Source organism: Hibiscus syriacus, unplaced genomic scaffold, assembly GCF_006381635.1.
Source record: "Hibiscus syriacus cultivar Baekdansim isolate YM2019G1 unplaced genomic scaffold, ASM638163v2 tig00110704_pilon, whole genome shotgun sequence".
NCBI classification, from domain to species: domain Eukaryota; kingdom Viridiplantae; phylum Streptophyta; class Magnoliopsida; order Malvales; family Malvaceae; genus Hibiscus; species Hibiscus syriacus.
Window position 1 is genome coordinate 305,034 of NW_024062830.1, and position 13,151 is coordinate 318,184.

At 32.5% G+C, this 13,151-nt stretch overlaps 3 protein-coding genes across 3 annotated transcripts; 2 read left to right on the forward strand and 1 right to left on the reverse strand.

Moving 5' to 3' along the window:
* The first annotated feature begins 687 nt into the window (after window positions 1–687).
* LOC120138636 (protein starmaker-like) lies at window positions 688–1,625 on the forward strand. Its single transcript, XM_039154067.1, has one exon. It carries the CDS (start codon window positions 741–743, stop codon window positions 1,623–1,625), a length of 885 nt encoding a protein of 294 aa, XP_039009998.1. The 5' UTR covers window positions 688–740.
* Window positions 1,626–3,531: 1,906 nt separating this feature from the next.
* On the forward strand, window positions 3,532–4,587 carry LOC120138637 (uncharacterized protein DDB_G0283697-like). The gene has a single exon (XM_039154068.1). The coding sequence runs from the start codon at window positions 3,532–3,534 to the stop codon at window positions 4,585–4,587; it is 1,056 nt and encodes a 351-aa protein (XP_039009999.1).
* A 2,495-nt stretch (window positions 4,588–7,082) lies between these two features.
* Window positions 7,083–7,610, reverse strand: LOC120138641. The gene is made up of 2 exons (XM_039154071.1): window positions 7,294–7,610; window positions 7,083–7,262 (listed from the first exon to the last, which is right to left on the reverse strand). The coding sequence occupies exons 1-2, from the start codon at window positions 7,579–7,581 to the stop codon at window positions 7,098–7,100; spliced, it is 453 nt and encodes a 150-aa protein (XP_039010002.1). The 5' UTR covers window positions 7,582–7,610; the 3' UTR covers window positions 7,083–7,097.
* Between the last annotated feature and the right edge of the window lie 5,541 nt (window positions 7,611–13,151).

Genomic DNA, 13,151 nt, shown 5'->3' on the forward strand with positions numbered 1-13,151 from the left:
TGTGGAGATTTTTTTACTTTGATCCTAACATATTTCGTCACGTTGATTCTGTTTTTACCGTCTATTTTGCTAAATTTTAATTTGAAAGTCTTGAAAAAAACTCGTTGACCCAAACATACATTTATAACTTCAGTATTTTAGTTTGTTTAGTAGATTCAAAACAAAGAACTGATTTAAAATTGTATTTTATGAAGGTACTAGTATTTCACCTGATCGAATCTTGATCATATCTAACATTTTTTGTCCAGTAGATCCATATGATCCTTATACTCAGAGGATTACTTGTATGTTTCCCTAAATTATCAAAGTAAAGTTTAGATCTACTTTTCATCAATATAGTAATCTAGTTTATATATATATATTTAGGTTCTAAAACCACCATTAACCGTGATAAGCATATCATTTAGTAAATTTTCAATCGAACTTCTCAGCACGTGAACATTAATTATTCTTATTGATTTATAATCTTGAAATTACACCAAAACAATAAAAATATATGTTTCTTTTTATGATCCATATCATCATCAATTAAAATAAACCCTTAAAAATGTTGAGAGGAATTATCTCTGTCCTACAAGTGTATGGCTATGGAACACTAAACCAATCAACACTCCATCAATTCGGCCTAAATTTTGCTACAAATACCTAATCATAAACTATTTAAATTTCATCTCTCTTCCACCCCTATTCGCAAATAGCAAAAAATCATTCTTTATCTCAGCTTATCCTTCGAGAACAAGATGGCAAATATCGCTTTGGTAATTATATTCTCATTGACCCTAGTCCACACATTCCAATTTGTGATAAGCAAAGATGAGAAAGATTTGTTAGCGGATGATAAAGACCATGGGAAGGCTGACAATGAACTCAAGAAACATAAAGATGAAAAAGGAAGTGCGGATGATGAAAAGCATAAAGAAAAAGAGGGTGCTGGAGATGAGAAGATTAAAGAAAAAGAGAGCGACGAGGATGAAAAAGCTAAGAAGAAAGGGAGAGCCGATCATGGAAAGATTAAAGAAAAAGAGAGTGAAGATGACGAAAAGTTTAAAAAGAGAGAGAAAGCCGATCATAGAAAGGATAAAGAAAAAGAGAGCGACGAGGATGAAAAAACTAAGAAGAATGGGAGAGCCGGTCACGGTAAGATTAAAGAAAAAAATAGCGAAGATGATGAAAAGTCTAAAACGAAAGAGAAAGCCGATCATATAAAAGATAAAGAAAAAGAGATCGACGAGGATGAAAAAACTAAGAAAAAAGGGAGAGCCGGTCATGGAAAGATTAAAGAAAAAGAGAGCGAAGATGACGAAAAGTCTAAAAAGAAAGAGAAAGCCGATCATAAAAAGAATAAAGAAATAGAGAGCGACGAGGATGAAAAAGCTAAGAAGAAATGGACAGTCGGTCATGGAAAGATTAAAGAAAAAGAGAGCGAAGATGACGAAAAGTCTAAAAAGAAAGAGAAAGCCGATCATAGAAAGAATAAAGAAAAAGAGAACGACAAAGATGAAAAGAGTAAAGAAAAAGAGGACGACCATGATGAAAAGGATAAAAAGAAAAAGAAAGCCGGACATGCAAAGAATAAGAAAGAAGAGGGAGCCAGTCATGCCAAAGATAAGGAAGAAGAAAGTTAGGATCATGCAAAGGTTAATCATAAAGAGGCTAAACATGATCTATAATTGCATTAAGTGATGTACCTGCTTTATGTTGATAATTTTTAAATCAAAGCTATTCAATAAAATGAAAATGAAACTTTGATTAATAAGGCAATTGCATTTGTTGTTGTCCTCTTATCTTGGTTTTTTTTTAGTTGTTATTATGCTCTTATTCATACTCGTCTTTTATACAATGTGTTGTATGTTATATTCTAATAGCCTTGTGGCAGATATTATCATTTTTTTCCGTGCCGCAAAATACTGTCATCAGTAAAAATATTATAGGCAAATTAATAATGAATTACCAAAAATTCTACAACAAAACAAAGGGCAGTAAACAACAACCGACTACAGACCCAAATATTACTCATCACAAAAATCTTGAATAATTTCTCGAAATATGATGTTTATAATGTGTATTTTTTTTAATTAATCACTGATATTTAGATCTATTGACTAATTAATTCAGATCGGGTACTGCAGAAGCGAGGACGACCCTCCCAACTCATTTTACTCCATTCGCAAACGCCAATATTCGAACCCTTTACATTGCTTAAGGGACCTAGTATCTCATACCACTAGACCAATTGATTATTGATAATGAATAATATTTTTTGTGACACTATTTATATAAATAATTGTTATGCCTTTATATTTTGTCACTGTTATACCAACAATTGTGACGTGTTAAACTTTTTCCCAAATAAATCGTCATTGTCATATTAATAGTGTCAAATAATAGTTGGTCACGATAAGTTTGTCATTTGTCAGTGACAATACGTAAAGTTGTCACTGTTGTTAATACATGTATAGTAATGAAATATTTTGTAATAATAATTAATTTAGTGCCCTTGTATTCACTAAAATTTATCACACCTTCTGTGTAGTGAAATATTTAGTTAGTTTTTATCATTAGTCTATGTACCATGTATAAGTTGTGCATTTTGTTCATACATTCTAATTTGTTAAATTTTAGTCTTGCACTTTTTAAAATTTTAATTTGAACTTAATTAATACATGAACAATATGATTAAATTTCAATGACATAAAATGATTTAATTGCAGAATAGAACATAACACAAGGAACTAATAATAGAATTTAACTTAACAAATATCATAGTTATGTTTGGGTCAGGAGTGAAATTTCATAATTTGAAATATATTGGACTAATTTGATCAATTAGAGTAAATAGTCTAAATCAACAACTTGTGCGTACTGGTAGGACTAATAAATGGAATCTCCCCACCAAGCAGAAATCAAAGGAGATTGGAGACGCGGTCCCTTGAGGCGTAATCGTGAAAGCTTCCTCCTCCTCTTCCCCCAAATTCAGATTCTCCAAATCACGCTCAATGACACCCATCACACCCCAGCAACAACAACACACGAACCCTAAAAATAAACTAGCAAAACTAGAGAAGTTGAGAAATCCTCGGATAACGTGCCAATAATCGGCAGAGAGAAACTGCACAAAAGAAGAGAAGCCCTAACGCAGAGGGGTTAAGTAGATTGATGGAGTTAGTTAACCAATTAAAAGCTAAACCATTAAAATAATTTATATCGTTAATTTAATATATTTATTATATGTCTCATATTATAATTTATACAAATCATGTGTTTTATTATAATTCATTCATATATATTAAACCATTAATAGAGCCCGTTACTAAGAAAAATAAGACCCTTGAAAATGTTGCGAGAAATTATCTCTATCTTACTCGTGTATGATTATTAAGCATTAAATCAATCAACACTCATTTTAATTCGGCTTAAATTTTGCTACAAGTACCTAATCGTAAACTATTTAATTTTCATTTCCTTTACATTCTTATTCACAACTAGCAAAAATATATATTTTTTTATCTCAGCTTATCATTCGAGAACAGGATGGTAAAGGTTGCTTTGGTAATTATATTCTCATTGGCCCTAGTCCACGCATTCCAATTTGTGATAAGCAAAGATGAGAAAGATTTGTTAGCTAATGATAATGATAGAGACCATGGGAAAGCTGGAGAAAAAGAGAGTGTTGGTAACGAGCTAAAAAAACATAAAGAGAAGAAGAGTGCGAATGTTGAAAAGGATAAAGAGAAAGAGAGTACCGGCGATGAGAAGACTAAAGAAAAGGATAGTAACGATGATGAAAAAGCTAAAAAGAAAAAGAGAGTCAGTTATGAAAAGGGTAAAGAAAACGAGAGTGATGATGATGAAAAAATTAAAAAGAAAGGGAAAGCCGATTATGGAAAGATTAAAGAAAAAAAGAGCGAAGATGACGAAAAGTCTAAAAAGAGAAAGAAAGTCGAACATAGAAAAGATAAAGAAAAAGAGAGCGACAAAGATGAAAAAGCTAAGAAGAAAGGGAGAGCCGGTCATGGAAAGATTAAAGAAAAAGAGAGCGAAGATGATGAAAAGTCTAAAAAGAGAGAGAAAGCCGATCATAGAAAAGATAAAGAAAAAGATAGCAACGAGGATGAAAAAGCTAAGAAGAAAGAGAGATCCGATCATGGAAAGATTAAAGAAAAAGATAGCGAAGATGACGAAAAGACTAAAAAGAGAGAGAAATCCGATCATAGAAAAGATAAAGAAAAAGAGAGCGATGATGATGAAAAAGCTAAGAAGAAAGGGAGATCCGGTCATGGAAAGATTAACGAAAAAGAGAGCGAAGATGACGAAAAGTCTAAAAAGAGAGTGAAAGCCGATCATAAAAAGGATAAAGAAAAAGAGAGCGACGATGATGAAAGTGAGAGCGACGATGATGAAAAGAGTAAAGAAAAAGAGGGCGACCATGATGAAAAGGATAAAAAGAAAAATAAAGCCGGTCATGCAAAGGATAAGAAAGAAGAGGGAGCCAGTCATGCCAAAGATAAAGAAGAAGAAAGTGAGGATCATGCAAAGTTTAAAGAAAAAAAGAATGTCGATCATAAAGAGGCTAAACATGATCTATAATTCCATTCAGTGATGTACTTGATTTATGTTGATAATTTTTAAATCAAAGCTATTCAATAAAATGAAAATGAAGCTTTGATAGACTTCTGCTTTTGTTGATGCCCTCTTATCACAAAAATCTTGTATAATTTCTCAGAAATATGATGCTTATAATGAATAATATTTTTCGTGACACTATTTATATAAATAATTGTTATGCCTTTATATTTTGTCACTGTTATACCAACAATTGTGACGTGTTAAACTTCTTCACAAATAAATCGTCTTTGTCATATTAATAGTGTTACATAGTAGTTGGTCACGATAAGTTTGTCATTAGTCACTGACAATACATAAAGTTGTCACTGTTGTTAATATATGTATAGTAATGAAATATTTTGCAATAGTAATTAATTTAGTGCCCTTGTATTCACTAAAATTTATCACACCTTCTGTGTAGTGAAATATTTAGTTAGTTTTTATCATTAGTCTATGTACCATGTATAAGTTGTGCATTTTGTTCATACATTCTAATTTGTTAAATTTTAGTCTTGCACTTTTTTAAAATTAAAATTTTAATTTGAACTTAAATAATACGTGAACAATATGATTAAATTTCAATGACATAAAATGATTTAATTGCAGAATAGAACATAACACAAGGAACTAATAATAGAATTTAACTTAACAAATTTCATAGTTATGTTTGGGTCAGGAGTGAAATTTCATAATTTGAAATATATATGGACTAATTTGATCAATTAGAGTAAATAGTCTAAATCAACAACTTGTGCGTACTGGTAGGACTAATAAAAGAATTTTACAAAAAGATTATTCCACAATAATCATTGAAAGTGATGTCAAATCTCCTATTAATTATATTTAAAAATCCAAAATTTCACAAGTTTGTCAGTACTTCCTTTAATGTGAAATATATATCCTACAAAAATATATGATAATCAATTATAAACTAATACTGGACTCTAGGGAAAAGAATAGAGTACTCCTAATAGGTCTAGAACACATAACCTAAAAATAAATATAAGAGAACAAAAATAAACAATTTAGTCAACCGACCAAATATACTTACCCAACTAGTACTTTTTTCTAAATTTATTTTAAGTGGAGTACTCTATTCACATTCCATGTCTTATTTTAAGAATTTATGGGAAAATTGTTAAACTTTAAAAACTATTCAAAATTTTGTATAGAATCAATGCCTAAAATATTGAACAATTTACAATTTTTTTCCTTTTTATGATCCATCAAGTAAACTAAACAGAAGTAAAAGAAAAAAACCTATTATTTAGAGAAAAATTATTTTAACTTACTCGTGTACGATTATTGAGCACTAGAGCAGTCAAAAATTATTTAAATTTCATTTCCAAGCTTATGAAAAACTAGCAAAATTTCATGTCCTTCAAGAACAAAATGGTAAAGATTACTATGATAATTCTATTTTCATTGGCTGTGGCTCCATAAAAAATCGAAGGCGACGACGGGTCGGAGAAAGCTTTGTTTACAGATGATAAAGACCATGGAAAGGCTAAAGAAAAGGACAATGTGGGCAACAAAAATGCTAAAGAAAAAGAGAGTATCGGTGAAACTCTGAGATTATCATAGCTTCGATAATCTGGAGATCATCATTTGTAGCTTTAATCCATGTCAATACTCGAAGCTTTGAGTAAAATATGAGGTCCATCAAGGTAGATGATTTATCATTGAAAATGTTATCGTTCCTAGCCAACCAACAACTCCAATTGGCAGCAACAATCGAGATTAACCAAAGGAATCAGATTTAACCTGTTAAAGAAACACTAAAACAAAAGTTAACTTCCCACCGTTGCCAAGTTTTGGACCAAAAATAGCCCATTAAATTGCAATCTACAAACAAATTATTCAAATCTTTATGATCGGTGCTGCACCAAGGACAACTACATTGAGCTGAATTCATCTTTATCTACCGGTTCTTCACGAAGATTTTCGTTGGGATTCTTTTCTTTTTCTTCTCAACTTTTAACAGTTATGACTAGTACTTGAAGGGAAAAATTAGGCCGATTTGGTTGAGTGTTGATCAGTCTAGTGCTCAATAACTATACACGAGTAATATAAAGATAACTTTTAACATTCTCAAGGACAATGCTTTTCTCAATAATTGAATATTTTCCTTTTCTTAATGTTTATTTTACTTCATGACGACATGGGTCATAAAAATACATATATTTCAAAGTACTTGGTTTAAAGAAGATCAATTTTATCATAAAAGAACAAAATGGTAATAGGTGCCACAAGGCCATTAGAACAAAACACACAACAAAATGTATAAAGCATGAGCATTATAACAAGTGACCAACAAAAAAAGAAAAAGGAAAGAAAAAACAAGAGCACAAGACCTCAAAAGAAGCCATTGTCTTATTAATCAAACTTTAATTTTATTTCTAGCCTGGAAAATAACATTGTTTTGACTTTGAAAAAATTTCATAGCCTTTAGAAATTATGGACATAATGCAGGTACATCGCTTAGTTAATGATCACGTTTCGCCTCTGCAGGACCGGCACTTGGCCTTTGTATGATCTTCTTTATCATTTCCATTAGCATTTGCATGACCGGCACTCTTTTCTTCTTTAGCCTTGGCATGATCGACACTCTTTTTTTCTTTAGTCTTTCCATGACCGGTGCTATCGTTTTCTTTAGCCTTCATATGACTGTCTCTTTCCTTTTTTAGCCTTTTCATCGCCGACGCTCTCCTTTTCTTTAGCATTTTCATCACCCACACTCTCTTTTTCTTTAGCTTTCACATGACCATGCTCCTTGCCTTTTTTAGCCTTTTCATCATCCACACTCTCTTTTTCTTCAACCTTTCCATGATCTTTGTCATCAGTTAGTGAAGTTTTCTCCAACCCACCATGGCCTTCAGTTTTCTCGTCTTTGATTTTCACTTCTTCACTTATCACGAATTGGAATGTGTGGACTATAGGTAATGAGAATAGAATTACCATAACAATCTTCGCCATCTTGGCTCAAAAGATAAGCTAAAAGAAAGAACAATATTTTACTAATCATGCACAAGGATAAAAATGAGATGAAATTTAAATAGTTTATGATGAGTTACGGAAAAAATTTTGGTTCAGTTAGTTGAAGGTTGACTAGTCTGATACTTAATAACCATACACGAGTGATATAAAGACAACTTCTTTCAACATTTGCAAAGGCAGTTTTTTATCTTAATGATGGCTATTTTTTTTCCTTTTACTAATGTTTGGTTTACTTCAAGAGCTAGATAATAAAAATACATATATTTTAAAGAAAAAAATATAAAGAGTACAACTATTTTAAGCATTGATCCAATACAAAATTTTAATTCAACTAATGTGAAAAGACAGAGAGGGTGGATGAGATGAACGTGTTTTTATGAATAAGCTTAATTTGTTGTTGCTCAAAGTATCGATGCCAATGCTCCTTGGTAGGACCATTGTAGTTGTTCGTGCCGAACAAGGTCACGTCTAACTTACAAGAGGGTGCGGGAAAAATCAAGGTCACTGAACATGTGTGCATGCACCACAACACATTAGATGGCCAAAGGTGTAAGGACAAGTGTTTCTCAGGTAGACACCCAAGGTGGCAACCAAATAGAGCAGGAAGAGACCTCCGCACCTAGTGGAAGCCTCTAGAAGCACCTAGGGCTCTCTCCACAACTGACATTGTTTATCCCAAACCATCTCAATCAGCCTTAAACTGCCATTTTTTAGCCAAAATCATCTCAAGGAGCCTTCTCAAACTGCCATTTGACATTTTTCAATCCTAAAGACTTCTATGGGATGTATCTTCGGCCATACACCTAGTGAAATATTGGCCTTAGAATTTTAAGGGGGTTTTTGCCTATAAATATGAGAAAAGAAAGTATACCACGATCGGGGAAGAACTTACAAAAGCAAAGTACTACTCATCAGCTATAGACGGAGAAAGCGACACTGCAGACCTTAATCTTGTACAAGATTATTGAAATAAAAAATGACAGCACAAAAAACACACACTGGACCAACGCAAAAACTCATAAGGCTTACCCTTACCACCTCGCTTTAAACAAATCATGTCTACTCGTCCCGACCTTTGCGAGATAATCCATCAAAGTATTCTTATCCCTTGAAGCATAAATAAATGAAACATTCCCTATTGGATGTACCAAATGGTAGATCCCTTCAAAGGTGTCCCCCACTTCTACGGAAAAAAAAGTGAGAATCAGATTTAATTACTAATTCATTCTTTTTTATTTAACTGGTCTCACCAAAAATCTCGATGACATTTTAATTGCAATCAGTTTTGTGAAGTCAGAGTCGAAACACAAGACATGCCTAAATTATTGGGTAACAAAAAAAACAAAATTTAATAATTTTGAAATAATAATAATAATTAGATGACAAAAAAATAAAATAATATGTGAATGACTAAATAGATAATTTATGCTTTTTTAGTTATACTTGGACTTCATAATTTTAGTCCATTTGCAGAAGGAAACCCTGGCAAGTGCCTCTCTTGCTCAAACTACGGGCATGATTCTCAATATATTTTATTATTATTAGGGGAGGTTGATCGAGAAATTTAGGTGATGATTGATAATAGAATAACAAAAATCACAATATTAAGTTATGCTTAAAGATGGACATAGATTGAATTGGACCAACCATCATAACTGATTCTTTTAATAAAAAAGTGTCATCTTCACAGTATCAAAATATTTATGCACATCATTAGAAGAAGGTGTTGTCATAGTGGTGGTGAAACTTTAGTGTCATTGGTTTAACTTCAAAAATATAAAAGAGGGAAGAAAGAGAGCCCGAATGGAGCCTCATTTTTCTCTACACATCAAATATAGTTTTATTTATATAAGAACTATTAATTAAAGATCATAAGATTACTGATCAGTGATTCAATGAAGTAAAAATACAAAATCAAGCACTGAAATACTTCAAAACGAAGATAAAAATTACAAGTAAAACATTCTAAACACACGGATTTAGTATATTGATCTAAAAACATCATCACTAAATCAGTCCAGTTCATCCACAGTCAATCAATAACCCGACAAACATACTAGTAAATTACCATGAACCTACAACAATATTACACCAACCTAAAAATAACATCACTAGCAGTCGTCAACCAAAACAGTCTGAATTCAACCGCAAACAATACATAATCCTCTACAGCAACAATTCACTTTGAACACTTCTCCTATTCCACACAATCAACCATGGTTTTTTTTTTTAAATCATGCCGACTTGCAACAGTCTCAAAACAAAATCTTACATGAGAAAAAATTGATGTAAGCATAACCTTATAAGCTCCTATCACCCAAACTTAATTACTTTTAATTAATATTCAACATGCAATTGATTTGCAAACAAATTTGGAACCATGCACCTTTACACGAACCTAAACAGCCATAGAGTTTTAGGACTCCTCACCTTCGTCAGTCCACCTATTATAGCTTTCATCCAAGAACAAGTGGATTAACAGAACCACAATCACCTTTATATATTCAAGCAACCAGAAAGATTATAACTCAGCTCCTTCTTAAACATAACCACCATTGAAACAAAACAGCTATCTACAAACCTTCCAGCTTTGCAAATTCGGGCACAACATCCTCTTTGTTGCCTTCAACACTGAAACCTAGCTTCTTTGCAAAATCCCAAGCTTGACGTGCACACACTCAAGGCCTGCACCTCTCGAGCCTTCTTTCTCTGCTTCCTTAAAGCACGATCTCTCTTTTTTTTTCAGCTTCTGATAGTACCTGGTTTTGGAGGTCTAGCGTAGACCTGTATTTTTTCTTCCCTATAATAAGCGTACGCGCATTCTCAGCATTGAATGTATTTGAGTTGGGAACCCAAGATTCAATTTCAGCTACACGAGTAGCAATTGGATCATTATCACGCTCACCTTGCCCAATACTTGAAAGCCCCAAAAGACTAATATCTTCATAAGCTCGGCTGCTGCATGGATAAACATCCAAACCATCTAACTGATAAGGTTCCTGAGCGTCAACAACCCCTTCCACTTTAACTGATGAGATTTTCATGAAAGCTGAAAACTTGGAGCTTCATCAAGTTGTTAGGCATGCAGGTAAAGTTCACTATTCTGAAAACCCCCATTTAGCATTAAAAGCCACTTAAAATTTATCGTTTGTATATGATCTTTTTTCTTGTCTCCTGGTATGTAAATCGAACAATATCTAAACTGGGTCATGAAGACGCAAGCAAGAACATAGTAGAAATCATATTCCAGTCAAGCTGAGTGAAGAAACAAACACCCAAATCCTTAAAGTCCATAACACCCACAATCATCTGAAAATTCCATCAAATCCAAAGTCACCAAGCTCCCCAAAAAGCACCCACATTGCATAGCTGACAGTAACGAGCTCCTAAGGTTTCAGAGCACCACTTTTGCATAATATTAGATTAATTACAACTTAGGGCAAAGAAGACTTGATAATATTATTTATGAGTTGAAAAGATAAGCCTCAGCAACAAGGAGTCAGAGTTGTAATTATTTTAGGTTTATGTCTTGTTTCAGTATATAAAAGAGTGTGTTAGAACTTGTATTAACCAACGAAATCTAAGCACTTGTCCATCATCGTCGTCATGTCTTTGATAAAAAAAAACTCAATCCACCTGCTGCTGCTTGTTTAATGCTTGCGGAGGAAGAGAAGAGCGACAAACGTTGTTTTTACAACATATCAGAAGAAATCTTCGTCGAGCACGGAGATGCTGGGGGACTCCCTATGGTTGGATAGTAACATGTGGCCTCGATCTCGAAATTCAACTGTTTAATCCTTTATCAAGATTCAAGAGCCACGCTTCCCCTTCCTTCACTACGTACCTTCTCCCACCAGCAAGATCGTTTATCAATTTTAATTGAGTCGCCAACTGAAAGTCTTTCGAAATTCACTGCGATGTCCATAATCCAGTTATGGTTCAAGCATCTAAAATGATGATTGAAGAACTCAAATAATTTATTATTTTAAACTTTCGGGTCATCCCATCACACCAGCTACCTCCAATGAACCTGGATAACTTTCCTCTTCAAGCTCAGAAGAGACACCTGCAGCAACCGGGGGGGGGGGGGAGCAAGAATATTTCCATCGTGTATTCAAAGAACTCCATCCACAACTCGTTGAATCTCCTTTAGATGAGGCGTCAATATTGAATTTAAGATAACCCAAGGGGGGTGGAAGCCATTTAACACCACATCGTACAACTTTTATCCATCAAGTCAAGATATTGAAAAATTGATTTTGCACCAATGTGTAAGAAAATAGGAAAGAAAATTCTAAAGGTTGACTCACATCCCAAAGTTGAGTGACTAAAATATAAACAAAAAGTTAGGGTCCATTTGAAATTAAACTTAGGATAACTATGTATTTAGTCACCCAACTATCATTTTGGTTTTGTTTTGGTCATCCAACTATTTTTTTTCAAATTATCACTAATGTTACATTTTGGTTTGAGTTGTTGATGTGGAATCTTTTTATTATTATTTTTCCAATGATGACATGAAATTATCTTAGGATGACACGTCAACATCACCGTTAATGTATTAACGATGTGGGTGACTAAAATGAATTCAAAACGTAACGTTAGTGCTAATTTTGGGGAAAAATAATTTGGTGATCAAAACAGAACCGCACGAATAGTTGGGTGACAAAATATATAGATTACCTTTAAATCTATAGTTATATTATCATTACAACTAATTAATTGAGTGATTTAGTTGTGATTTGTTAAAATATAATGATCTAATTATAAATTTGTTAATAATAGAATGACTTGTGATGTAATTTACCCTTCTATATATAATGATGAGTTAATTGCATCACACATCCTCCACCTATAACCCTTATTTTTAAAGTGGTCCCTAAACTTTTTGAATATTCTAATTTCATTCTCAAACTATAACTCTCATTCTAAATTAGTCATCAAACTTTTGAATGTTTCAAATTCATCCCTAAACTATGACCCTTGTTCTAAATTAGTCCCCCCTACTTGTGAACATTTCAAATCTACCCCAAACTGTAGGTATATACTAATCACATACCCTACTAATAAAATCGTTAGGCAAAGTTATATTATTTTATGTTTGAAAGAAAAAATAGATATAATTATGGTTGGATAATTACATATTTGGATGAATTTGAGAATAATATTGGAAAATTCAAAAGTTTGGGGGACCAATTTAGAATGTGGATCATAATTTAAGGATGAAATTGAAGTATTCAAAAGCTTGAGTACTAATTTAAAATGCTAGTCATAGTTTGAAGATGAAATTGAAATACTTTAACATTTGTGGACCAATTCAAAATAAAAAAATAATAGTTTAGCTATATATAATACAACTAACTCTATCATAATTGTGTTTGTATTGTATTTACATTAAAAATGTATAAATCCATAGCAGAATGGATCTTATTAAGATGCGGAATGATTGTTTTGATTTTAGCATAATACTGTTTAAAGTGTTAATTTTTAATAGTGCTAACGTTATGATAAATATTTTAAAATATAAAAAATATTTAATAAAAATTATT

What these genes read in the sequence shown, in the direction of transcription:
- LOC120138636 (XM_039154067.1), top strand. Translation starts at nt 741, where the DNA reads ATGGCAAATATCGCTTTGGTAATTATATTCTCATTGACCCTAGTCCAC.
- LOC120138637 (XM_039154068.1), top strand. Translation starts at nt 3,532, where the DNA reads ATGGTAAAGGTTGCTTTGGTAATTATATTCTCATTGGCCCTAGTCCAC.
- LOC120138641 (XM_039154071.1), bottom strand. Translation starts at nt 7,581, where the DNA reads ATGGCGAAGATTGTTATGGTAATTCTATTCTCATTACCTATAGTCCAC. An exon ending in AGAGCGTCGGCGATGAAAAG is followed by an intron (nt 7,263 to 7,293) that starts GCTAAAAAAGGA and finishes AGTCATATGAAG; the next exon opens with GCTAAAGAAAACGATAGCAC.